The sequence below is a fragment of the Corvus hawaiiensis genome, chromosome 6 (assembly GCF_020740725.1).
Source record: "Corvus hawaiiensis isolate bCorHaw1 chromosome 6, bCorHaw1.pri.cur, whole genome shotgun sequence".
Taxonomy (NCBI): domain Eukaryota; kingdom Metazoa; phylum Chordata; class Aves; order Passeriformes; family Corvidae; genus Corvus; species Corvus hawaiiensis.
Window position 1 is genome coordinate 54,115,004 of NC_063218.1, and position 20,702 is coordinate 54,135,705.

General features: G+C 50.1%; 2 protein-coding genes and 1 long non-coding RNA gene across 3 annotated transcripts; 1 reads left to right on the plus strand and 2 right to left on the minus strand.

The window, feature by feature from the left end:
• Positions 1–1,882: 1,882 nt before the first annotated feature.
• LOC125327206 (DNA repair protein RAD51 homolog 1-like) lies at positions 1,883–13,408 on the minus strand. The gene is made up of 4 exons (XM_048306498.1): positions 13,018–13,408; positions 12,314–12,388; positions 11,856–11,903; positions 1,883–2,828 (listed from the first exon to the last, which is right to left on the minus strand). Exons 1-4 carry the CDS (start codon positions 13,236–13,238, stop codon positions 2,705–2,707), a joined length of 468 nt encoding a protein of 155 aa, XP_048162455.1. The 5' UTR covers positions 13,239–13,408; the 3' UTR covers positions 1,883–2,704.
• A 150-nt stretch (positions 13,409–13,558) lies between these two features.
• Positions 13,559–20,158, plus strand: TALDO1 (transaldolase 1). Its single transcript, XM_048306492.1, has 8 exons — positions 13,559–13,743; positions 15,854–15,977; positions 16,378–16,485; positions 17,051–17,182; positions 17,615–17,790; positions 17,928–18,125; positions 19,228–19,373; positions 19,893–20,158. Exons 1-8 carry the CDS (start codon positions 13,647–13,649, stop codon positions 19,923–19,925), a joined length of 1,014 nt encoding a protein of 337 aa, XP_048162449.1. The 5' UTR covers positions 13,559–13,646; the 3' UTR covers positions 19,926–20,158.
• Positions 14,248–15,111, minus strand: LOC125327212. Its single transcript, XR_007204154.1, has 2 exons — positions 14,804–15,111; positions 14,248–14,508 (listed from the first exon to the last, which is right to left on the minus strand). It is a non-coding gene; the product is annotated as an uncharacterized LOC125327212 (long non-coding RNA).
• Positions 20,159–20,702: the final 544 nt, after the last annotated feature.

Genomic DNA, 20,702 nt, shown 5'->3' on the forward strand with positions numbered 1-20,702 from the left:
CGGGTCTCGCCCCGTGTGGGGGCTCCAGCGAGGGCGGAGGGCGCCGGGCTCCGGCCCTCTGGGCTTTATTCTCCGGCGCCCCGAGCCCCGCGGCTGCGGGGAAGGAAGGAGAGGGGAGAACGGGGAGAGAGAAGAGATGCGGGGGAATGAGAAGGGGTAGGGAAGGGGGAGCGGGGTGCAGAAGGAAGCGGGAGGGAAACGGAAAGGCTGGATGGGGGGGAGAAGGACGGGGGAGAAGGAGGGTGGACAGAGGAGGGGAAGAGGGGGAAGAGAAGGGGGTAGCGGGGTAGGGACAGGAGAGGTCGGAGTGTGGGAGGGGGGAGGTTTGGGGCGAGAGGAGGGGAGAGTTTGGGGGAGAGAGAGAAGAGGGGGAAAAGGGGAGAAAGAAGGGGAACACGGGAAGAAAGAAGGAGGGGAGAAGGGGGGACAGGAGGGGAGGCCGAAGCCCCCGCGCCTCACCCGGGGAGCCCGGACAGGGAATTCCCGCCCGCACCGCGCTCGCAGTGAGCAAATGGCGAGGGAGGCCATTTCCGGGCATTAAATCCCCTCGGCCCCGCCCCCGCAGCCGCGCTGGGGCCCCGCGCACCTGAGCCGGGACCGGCACCGGCACCGCCCCTGAAGCCGTGCCCCGGCCCCGGCCCCCTCCGGGCCCCGCCTCACAGAGCCCCGGCCCGCCCGGCCCCAGAGCCCCGCCGTGCCCGGGATGGGGACGGGACCATCGCCCGCGGCCCCGCCCCTCCCACCTGGGCCGAGCCGGGGCTGCTCCCGGCACCGGCACCGGGGCTTCGGGTCCGGGTCCTGCCCTTGTCCGCCGGGGGCCCCGGGGCGGGATTGGGGCTGGGATGGGGACCGCGGTCCCCGCGGGCGGAGGAGTCGCTCCGGGACGGGCGCTGGGGCCGAGCCCGGCGCTGCCGCTCCTGCTCCGCTGCGGCCCCGCCGGGGCTCCGGGCGCGGCCCCGCCACGGCCCCGGAACCCTCCAAACCCCGCCGGTCCCCGCAGCGCCGGAGGAATTTTTTATACATCGCAGGCAGATAATTCTCGTAGAGAAACCCCAAAAATAAAAGATACGCGGTCGGGTAGGGGGGGCGGGGGGGGGGGGGGCAGGCAGTGTTCTGCTTTAAATTAAAACGTATTGGGAAAAAGAAATCTGTGGAACAGCTCATTTCCTTTCCTGGGCTGGCTTCTGTGTGATCGGCTGTGATTCCAGCTGCTCGCTGTGGGACGCTAAGGAAACGCCAGGTGCTGAGCACTACAGAAGATAATGGGAAATCTCTCTGGATCAGGCAGTGTCCCACAAGTCTGGCAGTGCTCAGCATTCCTGGCTAGAATTTGGGGAGAGGGTCCCCTTCCATAGTGTCCCCATGGAGCTGACACTTCCCAGCATTCCTGGCTGGAATTTGGGGATCCCAGCACAGCCCCTCCATAGTGTCCCTGTGGACCTGGCACTGCCCACCATCCCTGACCAGGGTTTGGGGCTTCCAGCACAGCCCTCCCAGCACATCCCGCTGCTTCCTCAAGTCCCCTTTAACCAGGATCCTTTTTGGGGTGGGGGCACCCAAACCCAGCACAACTGGCTTTAATCCAATTTGGGGGGATCTCCCCTTTCCCCTCCTCACCGAATTCCTGCTGCCAAAACCCAGCCTGAGGCTCAGCTCTCCATCCCCTCAATCTCTCCAAGGAATTGCACTTGGATTTCCCAGTCCAGCAGGGCAGCAATGCTGTTGTCCTCATTGTGTATCTTAATTGCAGAACTGCCTAAGAAATAATTGAAAGAAATTAAAAGAATGAAGAGAAAATAAAGAAGAGCTGCCAGCTCCAACCAAGGGGTGCTCAAGCCCCTTCTCAATGACTTGCTTTAATTAACCAATGAAAATGAACCAATTAAGATCACATCAACATGTTATTATTCTTTTTAATTGAGTTCTAGAGAAATATTGCAGAATATAAAAGAACCTTTTTAACCCCCAAAACTCTTCGAGGAGATCCACAGGGCAGGGCTGCACTGCACCCCCAAACTGAGGAGAACTGGGAGAAAAGACAAACCCAGACTGAGATTCCCAGGAGATTGGTGCAGCTTCTGCCAGCCAGAACAGCCCCTGTTCTGAAAACCCACCTGTGAATCCCAGGAACCTGGGCCATCATCAATGTCCTCAGGGGCCTTTTTATTTAAAGCAGATTTCCAGAGAGTATTAACGAACTACAGAAAATTAAACTGAAATGTAAAGGAACAGCTCCCCTAAGCCAGCAGGCTGCAGCATCCAAAAGAAAATGAACAGAAAGATTATGGATTGGGACCATCAGCAATCCCAGATCCCTCGTGTGGAATAGCACTCTGCTTTGGTTTATAAATCACCACTCCTCTTAGGAGACAAATCCTTCAGCTTTGCTTCCAATTCACCAAGTTCCCAACTGCGGCCACCGAGGTTCTGCTGCACCGTGTCCACGGTGGGATCCAGGAAAACACGCAGGGTATGGTCCTCTGGGAATGTTGCTGAGGAAGCCACTGACCTAATCTGTGCCTGCAGCCCAGAGGGAATCTCTTCCCAACAGCTCTGGCTGTGCTCGGTGTGTCCCGACGGTTCCCACGCTGACACACCACAGCTTCCTCTGCCCGCTGCCTTGGGAAGTATCCCTAAGGTGCCACCAAGAAAGGAGCTTCTTATGGGCACAGAGTCTTGGGCTTCAGGGGAAGAAAAGGAGCTTTCAGTCTTTAGCATCTCCCACTCCGTCAGCATTGATAGCAAACATGGCTTCAGCCTCGGGAAGACACGGAGAGTCATAGGTTTTACAGATCCTGGTCTCACCTCGGCCTTTCCGCAGGTACAGCCTGACAGGGAGAGGGAAGGAATCAGGTCAGGATGGGCAGCGTGCTCCCAGAAAATCATCCTAATCCATAAGGGATTAAACAGAGCTGTATGAACTGCCTGAGATGTTCATTTCCCTGCGAACTGAGGGCTCAGGAGGGAAGCACAGGCCAGGATTCTTTCCTTGACTTGGCCATCGTGGCCAAGGCCTGGTACAGCAGGTGGATCTGGCAGTCGCTGTTAAAGCCCTGGCAGAGGCCACCTTGTCCAGGGCATTGCTGCCAGAGGCCATTCCTACAAAAGCAGGGAAAATAAAGGGATGAACCTGGAGTTAGCCAGGAGCTTTGCCAAAAGACTGGAATAAAAATTCACATCCCCAGCAGAGATAAAAACAGAAAAAATGCAACCTGTGGTGATGAAAAGAGAACGGAATGATTGGAACCATTTTAAATGGATAAGAGGAAACAGCCTCATGTCATACCAGGGGAGGCTGAGGCTGGATATTGGGAAGTCTCCTAGTGGAAAGGCTGTCCAGCCCTAGTACAGCTGCCCAGGGCAGTGGTGGAGGCCCCATCCCTGGAGGGATTTAAAGCCGTGTGGATGTGGCACTTGGGGACATGGGACAGTGGTGGCCTCGGCAGCACCGGGCAACGGTTGGGCACCGTGATCTCCGAGGGCTCCTCCAACCTGAAGGATTCCATGATTCCAAGGACATTCTGTACACGGCCAGCACAGACACAGCTGTGCCTGCTGCAAACATCATTTCACTTCCTCTCCTTTGCTTGGCTGCCAAATATTCCCTGGCGACAGGGAACACAGGAGCAGTCCTTGCTGCAGGAGAAGCCAGCAGGGTTAGATCAAACTCCCCTCAGAAAGAGCTAACAGGATCCAGCCAGTCCTGTCCCCAGCTGCTTGGGAAGCTCCCAGTCCCTTCCAGTAGCAAAAGAGAGGGAAATCACCTCATGCCAAGGGACAATGACACGAGAGCTGTGGGGAGAGAGCGGCAGGGACAAGAGAGGAATGGCAACACCAGAGGTTTCCAAAGGGAACACCTGCCAAATCAACCTCCACGGCCTGTGGAAAACGTTTTCCAACTGAGTTGTGAGTCCATCTATTCCTGTCTTCCACTCACAGACCTTTCAGCCACAGCCAGGAGCCGCTCTGGACGGAAGTTCCCCTCCATGTCCATGGACGTGGCTTTTCCCTTGCCAAAACCCAGTTCTTGCAGTAAATGAATCCCAAGCATTTGCTCCTCCATTCTGCCACAGTTCACCTCAAATACCACTGGATTTGGAGCCTTTCAGTGGCCAGGGCAGCTGCAGGTGCCACAGGCAAGACCTTGGTGGAGACTTCCCCTTGTCAGCAATTTGCCAAGGGGCCCTCAGAACACTTATCCTGTTGTTTTCATTCATGGAACTAGTAGGATTCTCAATCCTGCAAGAGGCAGAAGCAACAATAATCCTGGCCCTTCCTCACTAGGACTTTCAAAATAAGTCAAGGTTTTGTGTGTCTGTTCAAATTAGCTTCAAGGGCACTGATATAACAGATAGGGTATTCCACCCCTCCTGAAATTCATTGGGAATTAGAAACTGACACAAAATTAAAAGGAATTATTCCCTACTTTGCATGGAAATAGGTAACAGATCCACACTCCCAGAGCTTCGGGTCCTACCTTGGAATCTCATGAACACCTATGGACACGGACAGTGGCAGCGGGATGTTTGGCTATCCTGGAGACAACTCCCTGCCACCATTAATAACCACCAAGAGAAGATAAAGATCAGCCGAGGGATTATTCCCGTAAGCACTGCCTGCTGTTTAACCACAAGCAGCTCTGCAAGGAAAGGAATCCCAGGTGGTTTCCACCACGGGGCAGAAATACTGACTGACTTCATCAGTCCATCCATAGGTCTTGTTTCCCAACACCAGTCCACCAAAGTGACATTAAGGATCAGGTGCCAAAGATGCTGCATTGCGCTTTGGCTCTCCATATGTGTAGAGGTGTTGGAATCATGGAATTACAGAATGAATTGGGTGGGAAGGGACCTTAAAGATTATCCAGTTCCAACCCCCTGCCGTGGTCAGTGACACCTTCTGCTATCCCAGGTTGCTCCAAGCTCTGTCCAGCCTGGCCTTGAACACTGCCAGGGATCCAGGAGCAGCCACAGCTTCTCTGGGCACCCTGTGCCAGGGCCTCAGCACCCTCACAGGGAAGAATTTCTCCCCAATATCCCATCTAAACCCACCCTCTGGCAGTGGGAAGCCATTCCTCATTGTCCTGTCACTCCAGGCTCTTCCCCAAATCCCTCTCCAGCTCCTTTGAAGCCCCTTTAGGCACCAGAAAGTGCTTTAGGGGTTCTCCAGAGCCTTCTCTTCTCCAGGCTGAACATTCCCAGCTTTCCCAACCTGTCTGTGTAGTGCTCCAGCTCTTGGAGCACTTCCTGGCCCTTCCTGGCCTCCTCTGAGCTCCCTTGAGGATCTCTCCATCCATCCCAAAGCCACCACAGCTTGCAGAGTCAGAAGCTGCCTACAGGAGGAATCTGTCCTGAGGGAAGGCACACACAGACCTTGCCCTGTTGGAAACACAGGGCCAGGGAAGAGCAGCCCAACCTCCCAGCACTGCTGGAAAACATTTCAGCTGAGGAAGGAGCTTTGTTTCACTGGAGACAGCTTGGCTGTCTAAACCCCTTGGCTTTAGACACAACCAAAGGCAAACCCACTGATTAGAGGCTGAATAAAACAATATATTACAGTCCTGCCCACCTCTCCCCCAGGGAACCAACAGGGCGCCAGGTTCAGACAACTCTTCTTAATGAGACGGAATTCTAGAAAATGGGGAAAAACCCCACCTCCTTCTTCAGAAGCCTTGGAAAGTCCACTTCCAAATGCAGAACCAGCCAGGCCACCCCTCTGCCTCAGGTTTTTTTCCAAGGGAAAGATGGCTCTTCCACCTTTTAACAGCCCCAACGCTCATTTTCCATCACCAGTTACTCCATGGTACAAAACTTTCATCAAGGCACTTTTAGTTCAGAGGCTCCATCAGCTTCCTTGTTTACATGAGCTCACACCTTGGAAATTGTTACATCTCCGAGTGCCATCAAACTCTTCCCAAATTCCACATGAGTCTTCTGCTGTGATTTGTCACAAAGTTTTCAGCTTCTAATTTTTCAAAATTGGAAGCCCAGACCAGCAAAGCCCTTGACCATCCACTGTTCTGTCACCAGCACTACTCTGGCAAAAAGCCTTCAAGCCAGGCTGTTTTTCCATGGCTTTCTGTTCTAGTCTTTATAAAGATTTATAAGCTTTATTACAAAAGAGTTCAAATCCACAGCAAAATACCTTAAATCCAATTGTATCAGCAAAATAACTTATTTTTCTCATTCACCCCATCACAGGTCCTGGTGGGACCATCAAGTGGTACAGATACAGTGTGGAGAAGGGAAAGAATTTGGATCATTTATCTTCTCCAATTCCAATTTTCTCGGTGAGGTTGGGAAAAATAAGGAGAATACAGTTTACATGAGAAGATTGGAGTCTGTTTTTAGTCACGGGCAGACAACACAGGCAGGGAAACATTTCCACCTCTCTCAGCACAGGCAAACCATAAATACAGGATGGAATCTTGGAACAGAAATTATCAGGTGCCTTTTACCAAGGTGGCATTTCCCCAGACAGGAGCCAGTGTAAGCACAGCTCATAGGAGAGGAGAGGAGAGGAAGATCTCCCTTCTCCTGGGACAGGTGTTGTACCTGTTTACCTGCCTTGCACACCCTCAACAGCAAATTTTCCTTATGGATAACATGTCAGAAAAAAAAAATTCCAAGTGAATTGTTCATTTGCCAGGATGACAGTCCTGGGACAGACATTTTTCCTGCTGTGCTCATGCTCTTTTCAGAGTAGTCTGAACAAGTTTTCCAGCCAGGAGACCCCATCTTAGCACAGCCACCCCTCAGTACTACAGTTATTTACACCTCGGCTTTTGGCTGCAGAAGTGTCCTGAAAGCCCCAGGCTGGACCACAACCTTCAGCACAGCTCCCTTGAGCACAGTTCAGGTGCGCACCATCCTCAAACTCCTCCCTCCTATCTCACCTTCTGGAATGCCACAAAAGAAGGAATTCCGACCTAACTGGGCCTTCACCCCCTCCCTGCCTTCAGGGCACTGCTGGGAAAGGGCAGTGCTCCCTTCCTGGCCTGCTGGATTCAGTTTGGCTGCTCCAAGCTCTCCTCGGCTGTGCAATTACAACTGGAATGTTCCACAGGGGTGTAACCAGACCAAGAGCTGTCCCAAAGCACGTGAGCTAAAGACAACGCTGCAACCACTGCTGTGGTATCCAACACGAAGTTAGTGGTTTCAACCTTCTTCTGATCCCCCAAACGCAGCTAATGAGGGCAGGAAAATGAATTTAAACATTTAAACTAAGCATAATGGGCTCATTTTTCAATGCCAGGTTTTACAGGTTCACAAAGAACTGAGTTTCCCCAGCACATGGATTTCAAACCACTGGCCAAACCCAGTAGGTCAGAAAGGGAAAAACGGAGTTGCTGGCAGTGCTGGAAGCACTGGTTACCCTGAGTTACACACAGCTTGACCTAAACTGGAGGAGAACCCGAGCCTCTGCTCATACCCACTGTGAATATGGCCTCAGGTATCTGTGCAGGTTACACTTCATAAGCAGAAAGATCCATGGAAAGTGCATTAAAATTGTTCCTACCTGTACTTTCACAAGGCAAGACGGTTTTTCCATAAAGCAAACATTTTTTGAATTAAAAACATAACACTTCACTCAGCTGGAGAAGAAAAAGATGAGATCTGCTAAATTTCCCCTAAGCCAGGCAACACAAAACAAAACAAAACAAACAAAAAAAACTTTTCAGTTTGGGTCAAAAAGAACCTTTCATTCCACTTTTTCACCATTTTCAACAATCTACCATATTCATTTTGTCTCTCTTCAAACAAAAAGCCAATTCAACTTTGAAAACCGTATATTCTGGTGTCCCAAGCTAACACATAAATGCATTTCTCTTCCCCTGTGCCCAAATACATCTTAGAATAGAATCATCCAAACTCACTTTTCCTGGGAACCTCCAGAATTCTGTCAGTGGCTCAGCGCTGCCTGATGAAAACCCCACAGATTTCCAGTAGGTTCTGCCTGCTGGGATTTTCAATTCCCCTTCCCCCAATTCCTCCCTGCTCTGGCATCTGGGGCAGTTGTTTCCACTGGGCAGGACAGGGAGGGGTTCACACCTCATTTTTCCCGGGAGCTGCAGTCGGAGCCTTTGGATCCTGCTGTGCCAGCCCCCCCCCCAGGCCCCACACAGCAGCATTTCCTTCCACCCTTCCAGGAGCTGCCTCACAGCCCCCCTGGGAAGGCCCCATACCAAACCCCACAGCTTTGGTTTGCTTGCTTGTTCCCAAGGGATTTCACTGAAACAAGAGCTGAAAATCTTCCTCAGACAGAGGAAGAACATTTCAATGTGTCTAAGCAACCCCTCAGATCAATCCCTTTCTCTCCCTTCCTTCTGCCCATCTCCTGCCACACATGCAGCACTGGCCTGGCTGGTTCCTTCATGTGGTTCCACAGAATTCCCAGCCAAACAGGAGATCCACATCACTCCCTCACCCTGCACATGCTGTGGGGCTCACAGAGCAGGAGAGAGACCAGAGGCCCTGTTCTCCTCACCCCTTATCCCACCCTCTCCACTCCTGGAAGCAGGAGCCCTTTTGGGATGATGCAATACAAGGACACGAATCTGTTTGTAACACCAAGTTATTCTCCACAGTCCTCAGCAGTTTCATGGGGAAAGCGATACTGGATGAAGTGTCACTGGAGTTTTCACAGAATCCCAGGATGGCCTGGGCTGGAAGGGACCTTCAAGCTCATCTCATCATGAGTGTATTGCTCACTCCCAGTTTGCACTTCCTGCTGCTTCTGTTCCGCTGCAGAGCAAAACCTGGAGCTCTGCGATCAGCATATTAGCGACGAGAAGTAGCAGCGAGGACTGAGAAGATCTCAATCCCAAACCTCCAGTTGTAGATTCTCACAGAACTGTCCTTCCACATCAGGCAACAGCCAAGGGGTGATGGGAGGAAAACAAATGGCAACACAGGTGCACAGGAAAATGGAAATGTGGTTCTCAGGAACACAGAGTCCATCCCCCCAGCCTCTGCTGCCTCATGGGGGCTGGGATTTCCCCTCTTGCTGTGAAGTCTGCAGGGCAGTTCCCTTATTTCACCAACCCAAAGGGAACTAAATAACTCAAACCCAGGAAGATGACAAACTGAAGCAAAACCCCAACACTAACACCAGCCCTCGGGGAACGGGACCCTGTCCCTTGTCACCACTTGACAGCACTGCTGGGAACAAAGACTCTGCCAGATCAGGTTATACCTGGAGCAGGAGCTGGCAGGTGTTGAAGGGTTTTATGTCCTCTGAATGGGGCGAACAGGGTCAGTTAGAAACACGAGAAACAAGATTGGTTCCACTGTAAATTTGTTCACAAAACAGGTGAAAGTGAGGTTCTCTCACCAGTCACGCTGCAAGAAACCATAAAGCAGCTCTTTAGATCCCTCAGCTGGGATTCTGTGATTCCTCCTCTCCTTCATCCTGCAGAAGAACTGCAGAAGAACTGCAGAAATCCCAGTTTCTCCCAAAGAGAAGTGAGGTTTCAAAAGCTGAAGGGAGAGTCTTGACTTGGGGGCAAAGGGAGATTCCTCACTCTGCTCCAGGGCCCTCCAGCCTCCAAAACCATGGTGATCTCCCTGTGCACACTTTTACCTGATGGAATTCTGAAGGCCCAAATGTCATCACTCGCCCTATTGCTCCAACAGAGCACTTAAGCTCATTCCTTAAAACTAAAATACAAAAGTAAGCACTTTCCTGGGCTGTACTTAGAGAGTTAATAAAGATGCTGAGCCACATCCCCCTTTTCCTTACAATTTCCCCACAAACATATTTAATGGGATTTTTGACTGAAGACTTGATTTCATTCCATACTTGTTTCTACAGAATTTATTCACCAAATGGATGAGCTGAACAATGAGCTGCTAAAGAAGATCACAAACAATAAAATTCAGCCTCCCCACAGGAATTTCAAAGTGGAAAAGCCTCAGCAAGTTTTTGTGCCTCTCACCTTTGAATCCAGCACTGAAGAAGTCAAAGCCTGGCTGTAGACCAAGTCATTCAGCAAAGAGTAAGATTTGCTCTATCGCCACCTGAAATGCTCATCCTTCCCCGGAGAGGGAGCAGAGGAGGCTGCTGGCACCATCTCACCTGGGACAAGTCACTTGGATTTACCTACAGAGCCTGTGTTGCAAATTAGATTTCAATCCTATTCAATCCAGGCTCTATAACCAGGATGTTCAGAGCCCAAACTCACTCCCTTTTTCTCTTATATTTTCTTGGAGAAAAATAGTTAACTAACTAAACCCATGGCCTGAAATGCCACTGAATTGCAGCTGCCACCTTGGCACAGCCCCAGGACCCTGTGATATGGTCCCACTGCAGCTCCCAGCTTCCCACCTCCAAGTCCTCACCTCTGGCACAAGGCCACATGCAGCACAACCATCATCTCCCCACTGTGTCTCCCCAGGGCTGTGGAACATCTGGGCGTCCTCACCAGGGCTCAGCTCTTCTCCCTCAACAGAGCAGGTGTGGCACACAGCACAGCAGAGGCCAGCCCCAAGGTTTGGAGCCTGGACCACAGGAATAAGGCTTTAGAACCCTGCAATGGTTTGGGTTTAAGGGAAGGACATTAAAGCTCATCCCGTTCCACCCCCCTGCCATGGGCAGGAATGCCTTTCACAAGCCCAAGTTGTTCCAAATCCTGTCCAACCTGGCCTTGGACACTCCCAGGGATGGGGACTCACAACCTCTCTGGGCAACCTAAGGCAGCCCCATTTCCCTTTCCCCTTTCCATTTCCTCCTCAGTGCAGGTGTCCCCTGCAGCCCATGAGCACAGGCCCGGTGACAACTCCCTGTCCTCCTCTTGTCCCCCTCTGCCCCCTCGTTGGACAAGGCTAGAATGGCAACACACATTCCTTAAGTCTGGCTGCTTCCTTAAATCCATGGACCAGTTAGTGCTGTCTCTGAACAGCTGAAATGAGCTTTCGGTGCCTAGAAACGAGCAGGAGTGAGAAACGAAGGGATTTGAATCTGGAAATAGGTGAGTTCCACCCGCCCACCGCTGCTGATGCAGAGGCTGGGGCTCGGGGCAGCTGTGCAGCCTTTCCCTAGGGCACTGATCCTGCACTGGAATGCTGTGGTGTTGCCAAACCTGGCCTCAAACCAGCAGAAGATAAGCCCTGACCATTTACTCCCAACACAGGCACACCCAGAGCCCTTCCCAGGGGGCTGGTCACTCATCCCTACCTTCACGTTTTCACTGCAAAAAATCAGCTGAAATGATTCCCAAATAGCTGGAACCCCAAAGCACACTGGGAAAGGCAGGTTGAACACAAAATAATTGCCACAAGAAAAAAAAAACAGGGTGTTGCTCTTTACTTCCTGTTTTCCTTCATAAAGTTATGTGCATTTGTATATAACAATCTGTTAATAGGGGTGAGAAAAATGCCTCTCCCTAGAGGCAGAATTAAGTGATTATGCTTCCAAAATTTACTCACAACTTCAAAACTCAAGCAAGCAGTGTAGTTCCTGTCCATAGCAAGTTTGGCACGTTGCATTTCTATCTCTATTTAATTAACAGACCAACCTGATTGCAAAACAGTGAAGCAAACACAGACTCAGAGGTGCCCACAGCCCAGGGACGGTTGGGTTTTCTCTCTCAGCATATGCTGAGTCTTTGCCCAAATTTGTGCCTGTCCTTGCACATTTCATGGAAAAAGCTTTAAAACGGCATCTGGGGAACTCATGTATAAATCTGAGAACACCCGAGCACCTCGGTTTTGGCTTTATTCTTAAGTGTCTCCAATGGATAATCTGTTTTCTTCATTTGAAACAGGACACTGCTGGCACCAGCAGAATTAGGGTGCAGGCAGGGGAGGATCCTGGGTTTAGTCACAGCCCTGCTGGGATCTGAGAAGGGCACTCACCTTGTCAGGGTGGGATGAAGAAGACAATCCTCCTGAGAAGCCCTGGCTCTGGATTAGGGTGGAGATTGGAGGCAGGATGGCAAGCACAGGAGGTGAAAAAGATTTTAAAATTAAAATAAAAACAAATATTGAGCTAGGAAACACACCACCTATTCCTGGGGTGTAGAGGAAAGCAAATCACAGGGAATTACAGTTATCTGGGATTTTAACAGGAGTGTACATGACAGCTCTGTAAAGCTGGGAGCTACTGGAGCACTTCCTAAAACAAATATCTCAGTAGACCTTATTGCAGAGGTCACTTTTACAAATTTCCATGTGACTGAGCTGTGCACCTGTTCTGTTTGTACTGCCTGCAGACACTGCTATAAAGTACTGTACACTGATGTAACTGAACGAAGGAGACAATGATATAACCATGCACTGTACAAGATTTATTAAAATAGTTAAGTTATACTTGTAACTCCATCTCCGTCTCTTTCACTGGGTTTTCATAATGGTTTGTCACTGAGAGTCTCAGAAACTCAGCAAAATGTCTGAAACCACACATTTCCTTTTACCTTGGGGGACTGACATTCAACAGGAAGAATGTTATGGCCTGGATAGCTGTGTCTTAAAAACAGGGGGAGGTGAAAATCTGACACATGATAAGAATTAAATTCCAGAAAAGCTGTGAGCTGAACTCCGTTTCTTGTCAGTCTAGTGGAAGGTGTCCCTACCCGTGGCATGGGATGGAACTGGATGGTCTTTAAAGTCCCTTCCAACCCAGACCAGTCTGGGAATCTGTGATTCCATGACTCAAAAGGGAGGCTCTCCTATTCCTTGGCAAAGAAACCAGAGACACCCTGTTTCCTACACAGTCACAGAATTCAAGCAGGACTTAAACTCAATGCTTCTTTGCATTATCCTTTCTTGGGCTGGGCAAAGCATGAGAAGGTTGTACAAAAGCCCATTCTTGCCTATCACGAAGGGGAACTTCTGTGGCAGCTGTCCCAAGTGGAGCAATACAGAAAGAGGAAACAGCATAACCCCGTAACTCAGCCTGTTACACGGATTCTCCGACAATTCCAGAGCCATCCTCTGTTTCAGAAGCACAACCACAGTTACGAGATCACCTCTACAGCCTAAATAAAGTTTAGGCGAACCAAGAGCCCAAAACACCTGCCTTTCTGTGTCGGGGGCTCTCTCAGCGGCTGGAGCTGTACCGCACAAGGCATTTCGAACCTTGCCACGACGGCAGGGCAGGGAGCACAGAGCGCTGGGCAGGGAGCACAGAGCGCTGAGCTCCGGCAGCGGGGCGGCAGCAGGGCGGCTCCGAGCCTCCCCCTCAGGGCCTGCCCGCCGCCATCTTGCGGCGCCGGCGGCGCCCGGGCCCCGCGTAACCATGAGGGACGGGTGGCTCGGGGGCGGGTCGGGCAACGTGCCGGGGTTCTGGGGACAGGAGGTTCCGGGGCCGGAAGATGCCGGGGCCGGAAGATGCCGGGGCGGGGAGACCCCAGGACACGCTCCGCTGGGGACAATGGCGGCGTCAAGGTCGCCAAGGCGACCCCCCGTCCCGACCCCCAGGACCACGACCCAGCCAATCGGAACCGCCCTCCCGCCCGCTGCCCCGCCTCGGCTCCTCCCGGCCGCGTCCGTCTCGTGCCCGCGCTCCTGATTGGCCGCTGCCGCCCAGCCGGGCTGGGATTGGCGACGGGCGGCAGGAGCGCGCGGGCCGCGGGTGCGCGCGCAGGCCGGTCCCCTCCGGGCACGTACCGTCCCTTATAGGTGCGCGAGTCCCCCGCAGCCGCGGACATGTCGGTGTCCCCCGTGAAGCGGCAGAAGATGGAGTCGGCGCTGGACCAGCTCAAGCACCACACCACGGTGGTGGCCGACACCGGGGATTTCAACGGTGAGAGGCGGCGCGAGGGGATCCTGTCACCGCATCTTCTCCTTAGCCCCCTCTCCCGCCCCCCTTAAGGGAGAGTGGGCGCGCCCGGCCGAAGGGGCGCGCGCTGGGGGGAGCGAACCACCCTGCGGCCGGAGGGAGGGCGGGAGGGACGGCGCTCGGCGGCGGCGCCTTGGTCTCCATCCCAGGGCAGATCCCGCCCCGCCAGGACATTTTCCAAACCCTCCCGTGATTTTCTCTCAGTTTGCCTTCGAGTGTGCCGTGACCACCGCATTCAGCTGTGCGTGCTGTCAGGAAGAAGTGCCAGACTCAAGCCAGGCTCTGCTGCTAATGAATTCGGGATTTCTTTCAGTGACCTGTCTAGATCTGGGACTTGTTTGGGGTTTTTTCCAAACTCAAGGCAAGGCAACCCGGTCCAGTGGAGGGTGTCGCTGCCCATGGCAGGGAGCGGAACTGAACAATCTTTAAGGTTGCTTCCAACCCAATCATTCCAGGATTCTGTAAAAATAATGTCAGAGTGCTTTTATTTTCATTTTCTCCTGAGAATAAGCCAGCACACTCCTTTCCGAGAAAGGGAGGTGGCCTTCGATTAGAAAGCCACTTGTTCCCAAGCTGTCACTGCCTGGCCCGGCACAGACACGGAGCCTGCTCGGTCTGTCAGAGCCAAGAATTCCCTCCCTGGGTGTCTCTGGGTTGTATAGACCAGTCCTTGAATCCTGTCCTGTTCTCGCCCAGGCCTGCAGTAATCCCTCCACTGCTTGCCTAATCCTGTTGGTGTAACAATAAACAATCCTAAACGGCCACTGTCAAATGTCTTAAGAGTAGTAAACTTAAGGTGAAGAGAGCACAGGGGTGGCAACAGCTCAGACACAGGAAAAAAACACAGCCCCAGGATGGCCGAGGGGGTGTGTGTGTGCAGGCAGCAGTAAGGACTGTAGAATATCCCACAGGGATCATCGAGTCCAGCTTCTGGCCCTGCACAGGACATCCCCAAGTTGTTCTCTGGGCTGCTCCTATCACCTGGGGGTCATTCTTAAGAGTCCAGACAAGGCAAGAGCCTTACCTGGCAGGTTAAACCCTGGTGGAGGTGAAGGTGGTTGTTGCTGCTGGTGGTTCCCAGTGGTGTTGGTAGATCAAGGTGTCGGTATAGAACCGAGTTTCATTGATGTGCTGCTCTGCTTTAAGCAGTACCTGTGTGAACTGAAGTTCTGAAGGACCTGTTTGTATGGAGTGGACCTCTCTCCTGGATCCTGATCATTGCCTGGGAGGGATCTATGGAAAAACAATGCTTATTTTCAGTACAGTTGCACTCTCTCACTTGGGGTTTCATCCCTGTGCAGAAAATGCTGAGGAGAAGGGGCTGGTAATACGTATTTTGTTATTTTTTTGACATTTTAACTGCATTGTTGAAACTGCTGAGGGGCCTGCAGAGGCTCTGCACTGTTTGCCCAGTCGGGCCCTGGTGCCAGGCTGTGATTACAGCTGGATAATATGTGTCACAGCCTGCTGGAGCAAATGCCTGGCATCACCTGAAACAGGCGTAGTCCAGGGCTTAGGGTAAGACCAAGACTCAAGTGTCCTCCTGGTGGGACCAGGAAATTACAAAAGCAGATACTGAGAAACTGCATCTGTTTGGAAAAGGTTTAAAAAGCAGTAAGAAAAGGTGCTGGAGCCTCACAGGTGAATTCACCTGTCCTGGTCCCATCAGTTGGACACAAACAAAAGCCCGAATTTCTGACTGCTTGAGGAAGGTCTCTAAAGATAGGGACTTCAAGGTTCTTTATTCCCCTCTGTGATTCCTGGAGCTCAGTTATGCTGGTTGGGGATGAAGTTTGGAAATTAGTACTACTTCTCTTCATCCATCATTTCTACAGGTTTATACTTTTGGGCAATTTCTGTAGTTTATAAACTTTAAAGTTTGCTGTATCTTGTGACAGCAGCCCAGTTGTTCTGTACTGTGGCACAAACCAGCCTTCAGGCAGTGTTTAAACACCACTCAGCGCTGTTGTGCTCCGTCAGTAACAAGTGTTTACATTCTCACCTGGTTGAGCAAAATGCTTCTGATTTCTCAGGCTGGCTGGCTGTTTCCAACAGGTTGGTTTTCTTTCCTTAGCCATCGATGAGTACAAGCCCCTGGATGCCACCACAAATCCCTCCCTGATCCTCACTGCGGCTCAGATGCCAGCATACCAGAATCTTGTGGATGATGCTGTTGCCTACGGGAAGAAGCTTGGTGGGTAAGTAAAGAGGGTTTTAATCTCAGCAGACCTATATTTAAAATGCCTTAATTATATACAAGCAACATACTGGGGTTTCCCCCTCATGTACTTGTGGGTTTGTCTCCTGCCCCAAAAGGCCTCAACACTTTAAGAAAAATTCCATACGCATATTCCAGATGTGCTTTTAAGAAGTGCATCCCCATTTCCCAGCTCACACCTGGCCCTCCTTGCTCAGGAAAACAGCATTGCAGGAAAGAGTGTCCAAAGGCTAATCCTGCTGGCAGGACAGAAGTGGCTCATTTGAACTCTGGAATTTAATGTTAAATGGTCTGTGAAATCTGATCTTCAAATCCACGGCGAAGTGTAAACTCACTTTTTTTTTACCCCCATAAATGCTTTTGCTCTTTGTGGTTTTCAGGTCAGAAGAGGAGCAGATCAAAAATGCTTCTGACAAGCTTTTTGTATTATTTGGAGCTGAAATCCTGAAGAGGATACCTGGTCGTGTGTCCACAGAAGTAGATGCAAGGTTGGCTCTTTTCCCTCTGGGTTACCCTGGATAAATTTGTACATACAAAAAGAGACCTGATGTGAGCTGGAGAAAGATTACTTGCCTAGAAGACCAGCAGGACTTATATTGTTAATATTTAAGAGTGTGGATTTCCCTTAGCTTGACTAGAACTCTGTAACAAAAACAAGCAGCACTGACCTTGGGTTTTCATAATCTTCCTGCTGCTGCTTAAGCAAGGGAAACCTCACACTTCCAGTCATAGTTTCGCTCGTTCTCTTCTATGTGATAATAGCTGTTCAATTTAGCAAGGGATCTGTTTGAACAGTTTATTTCAAGACTTCGACAGGACTTGGTGTTAAATTGCTCAGTGCCAATTTTTGTTAATGCTCAGCTTCTGAATTTATTATAAGAAACTTCCTTCTCAAAGGGCTGACCATCCAGGAGGGATCTGAGAACACAAACCTGCTGTTGGCATGTAAATGCTGATAAAACAGTACAGTGTTTCCCATGGGGCCCTCGGGGAGAGAATTAAAAAAAAAAAACAAACCAATCAGTTTTAAACAGTGCTGCTCTTGCCTCAAAGGTTGTCCTTTGATAAGGAAGGAATGATTCAAAGGGCCAGGCGCCTCATCGACCTCTACAAGGAAGTAGGAGTTGGTAAAGATCGGATTCTCATCAAGCTCTCTTCAACGTGGGAAGGAATCCAGGCTGGCAGGTAAGGCTGTGTGTGCCTGGCGTGCTGATTCATGGCATGCTCCTGCCTATCCACAGCCACTGACATTGCATTCTGTACTTGAATATAAACAGCAGTGCTGAAAGCACAGCATGAGGAAGTCTGTCATGAGCACGGAAGGTGCTCTCCCACAGCTTGCTGTTGAAATAGGGAAAGTTTCTTCATACAAGGGCCAGGCCACAGTTTCCTGAAATACCCTGCTAAGCTGGCTGCATTTGGCTGGAGGAACAGCATTAATAAAGCAGTTTGGCAGCACAAAACATTTGCTGTTAGCTGACAACTTTAAAGCTTACCAAGTATGCCCCCTTCCTAAATTAACTTAAGGAGTTCAGTAGTTTGAACGTAGCAGCTCATTCCTGAATATGAATTCTGTAGGTGAGCAAAGTGCTGTTCTAAGCCAGCCTGTGTCTGCAGGGTTCTGGAGGCCGAGTATGGGATTCACTGCAACATGACCTTGCTGTTCTCCTTTGCTCAGGCTGTTGCCTGTGCTGAAGCTGGAGTTACTCTGATTTCCCCGTTTGTGGGACGGATCCTGGACTGGTATGTTGCAAATGGAGACAAGAAAACCTATGAGCCTTCAGAGGATCCAGGTGAGCAACACTGCTGAGAAAAACAACAGCTGCTCATTCAAACAGTTTACTTGTAAAAGCCCTCTTATGGCAAAATGCCGGGTTTGAGCATGTTCTAAATAATCACTTACAGTAAAGTTGCTGGTTTCTGCTTGTAGGAGTGAAGAGTGTCACCAAGATCTATAACTACTACAAAAAGTTTGGCTACAAAACCATCGTGATGGGTGCATCATTTCGCAACACGGGCCAGATCAAAGCGCTCACGGGCTGTGACTATCTCACCATTTCACCCAAGCTCCTGGCAGAGCTCAGCAAAGAGCACGTCAAGTTAACTCCCACACTCAGCGTCAAAGAGGGTGAGTCCACTCCTGGGGGTTTGTTCAGTCTTCCCTTCTTCTGCAGTGCTGAGTCTGGGGTTCTGGTCAGTGCTGTGGTGCTTGCTGCCATCCTGCTTTAGGGATAAATCCAGTTTCCTAGAGGAAATACTATAGCCTCATTACAGTATCGCTGCTACAATTGCTGACACACTGAGCACTAATTGGATTACAATGGGTTTGGAGTGTGTGTCCATACTCTGCACCTCTCCCCATGGGACAGGGAGAGAAGAGGAAAGTTAATGTGCACATGCTCAGGATGAAATTTCACTGAACAGTAGCAAAGATGCCAAACTTGGTTTCATCTTAATCTCTAGACATGCCAAGAGGTGTTTTCCCTCCAGAAATTAGAAACAAATCATACACAAGACCAAGTGATTTGATCTGGTGACACTGTGCCACAATGGCTTGGAATCCTTGTTCCCAGTGCACTTCAAGGCCAGGTTGGATGGGGCTTGGAGCAATCTGGGATAGCGGAAGGTGTCCCTGCTCATGGCTGGGCAGTGGAACTGAATGGAGTGTAAGGCTCCTTTCCACCCAAGTCATTCCAGGATTCTGTGATAGTGTCCCTTTCCTGCAGCCTCATTAAAATGCTGGTTTACATCTCAGAAAGCAGCTCTGTGCCATGGGTTGCTGCCCACAGGCTGCTGCTGGCCTGGGAGCCTGCTATCAAATGAGCTTTTGTTAGTTCTTGCCAAATGATCAAAGCCCTGATTGTTCAGAATATTTGCTTAGAATGTCTCACTGCTGCAGGGTGGTTGCACAATTCCTTAGAATAGGCCTGGAAGTGCTGTGCCATTCAGCAGCAGGTACAAGATATTGACACACACAAACACTGTGCATTAAGATAAACTGATTTATTAGGCTACCTTTTCCTTTTTCCTCTTTGTTCTCCTCCAGCCAGATCAGGAGCACTTTCAATCTCACATCCCAGATTGTGCTCCTGAAGCAAGTCATACTGAAAGTATTTAAAATTTTTCCAACACCTAGAAATGGTTAGAACTCAAGACAATTTTAGGAAGTCTAAATTTTATAAGAGTCTGATCACCTGGTTTTTGTTTGTTTTTCTACTTCTCCTGCACAGCTCAGGCATGCAATCTTGAGAAGATCCACCTGGATGAGAAGGCATTCCGCTGGCACCACAACGAAGACCAAATGGCTGTGGAAAAGCTGTCTGATGGGATCAGGAGATTCGCTGCAGATGCAGTTAAGCTGGAGAGGATGTTAAAGGTAGATGTTGTATCACACTCCTTCCATGTACTGCAGCCAGCCTGGTGTGGCTAAGGATTGAACAAGTCTGGTCAGGTTTTTGGACAGGTTATGTGGGACAAGCCACCTAAATTCAGTGAACTTGGTAAGCTTCACTGCATGCCAAGAAAGAATTCCTGCCATGGGTGGGCCACACCTGCAGTTTGAGGCCCCAGGATTGGCAGCTCATCAGGATAACTGTCAAAGTGAGAAGTCCCTTAAATCTGATTCTGAGCTGTCAGCAGCAGTACAGGACACAAATAATCTGCAGGTAGTGAGCTGGAAATAAATCATGTTTGTACTTGGAGGCACTAAGAAAGAGCAGGTATGCTGTCAAAGTCTTCTGTCAGATTGTGGAGAGGCTTTCATGTGGGATTCATCAAACCGTGTTTTTTGGGGTAGAAACATTCAGTGTACCTGATCTAGGCACTTGGTGACTGGCAACTCCTTGCAGCATTCCCAAACTCTTACTCAGCCATGCTTTTTCTATTCTTTTTCTAGGAGCGAATGTTCAGCACTGAAAATGGAAAGTAAAAAAAGACAAAACAATAATCAGCATTTCCCTGAGTGCTCCAGGCTGAGGTGGATCACCTGAGGTTCAGTGGATGTACAAATGTCTTACCTGTAAAAGTATCATGCTGTGTGTGGATAGATTTCTGTATCATGCTTTTTTTTTTTTTTATCAATTTGCAAAGGGACAAATGGAATTTCAAATTTTTGTGGCACTTTTGTCAATACATGCAAATTAAAACCGATTTGCCCTGTAACATGGTCAATTCACTGCTGCAGGAGACACCTGATAGGATTTAAGTTCTTTGTATTAAATTCCTAATTAAGCTTACAGTCCCAATACATTTAAGAAAACAGTTTTTAATTTCAGGTTGTTTTAAAGAGCAAATACAGTTTTCACAAGCCCCTCTTGGTACAAAACCCACAAGTACTCCTGTGAGACACATATATATGTCAAAATATATATACATATATGTGTGTATGTATCTTACTAGTTTATATAGACCCAGTTCTATGAAGAGTAGACAAGAAAAAGTGATAGGACAAGAAGGAAACAGCCTCAAGTTGTGCCAGGGAAGGTTTAGATTGGATATTAGGGAACATTTATTCACTGAAAGGGGCTGTCCAACCTGGCACAGCTGCCCAGGGCAGTGGCTGAGTCCCCATCCCTGGAGGGATATAAAAGCCACGTGGATGTGGCACCTGAGGACATGAGATAGTGGTGGCCTTGGCAGTGCTGGGGGAATGGCTGGACTTCATGGTCTCAGCAGTCCTTTCCAACCTCAGTGATTCATTCCTTGA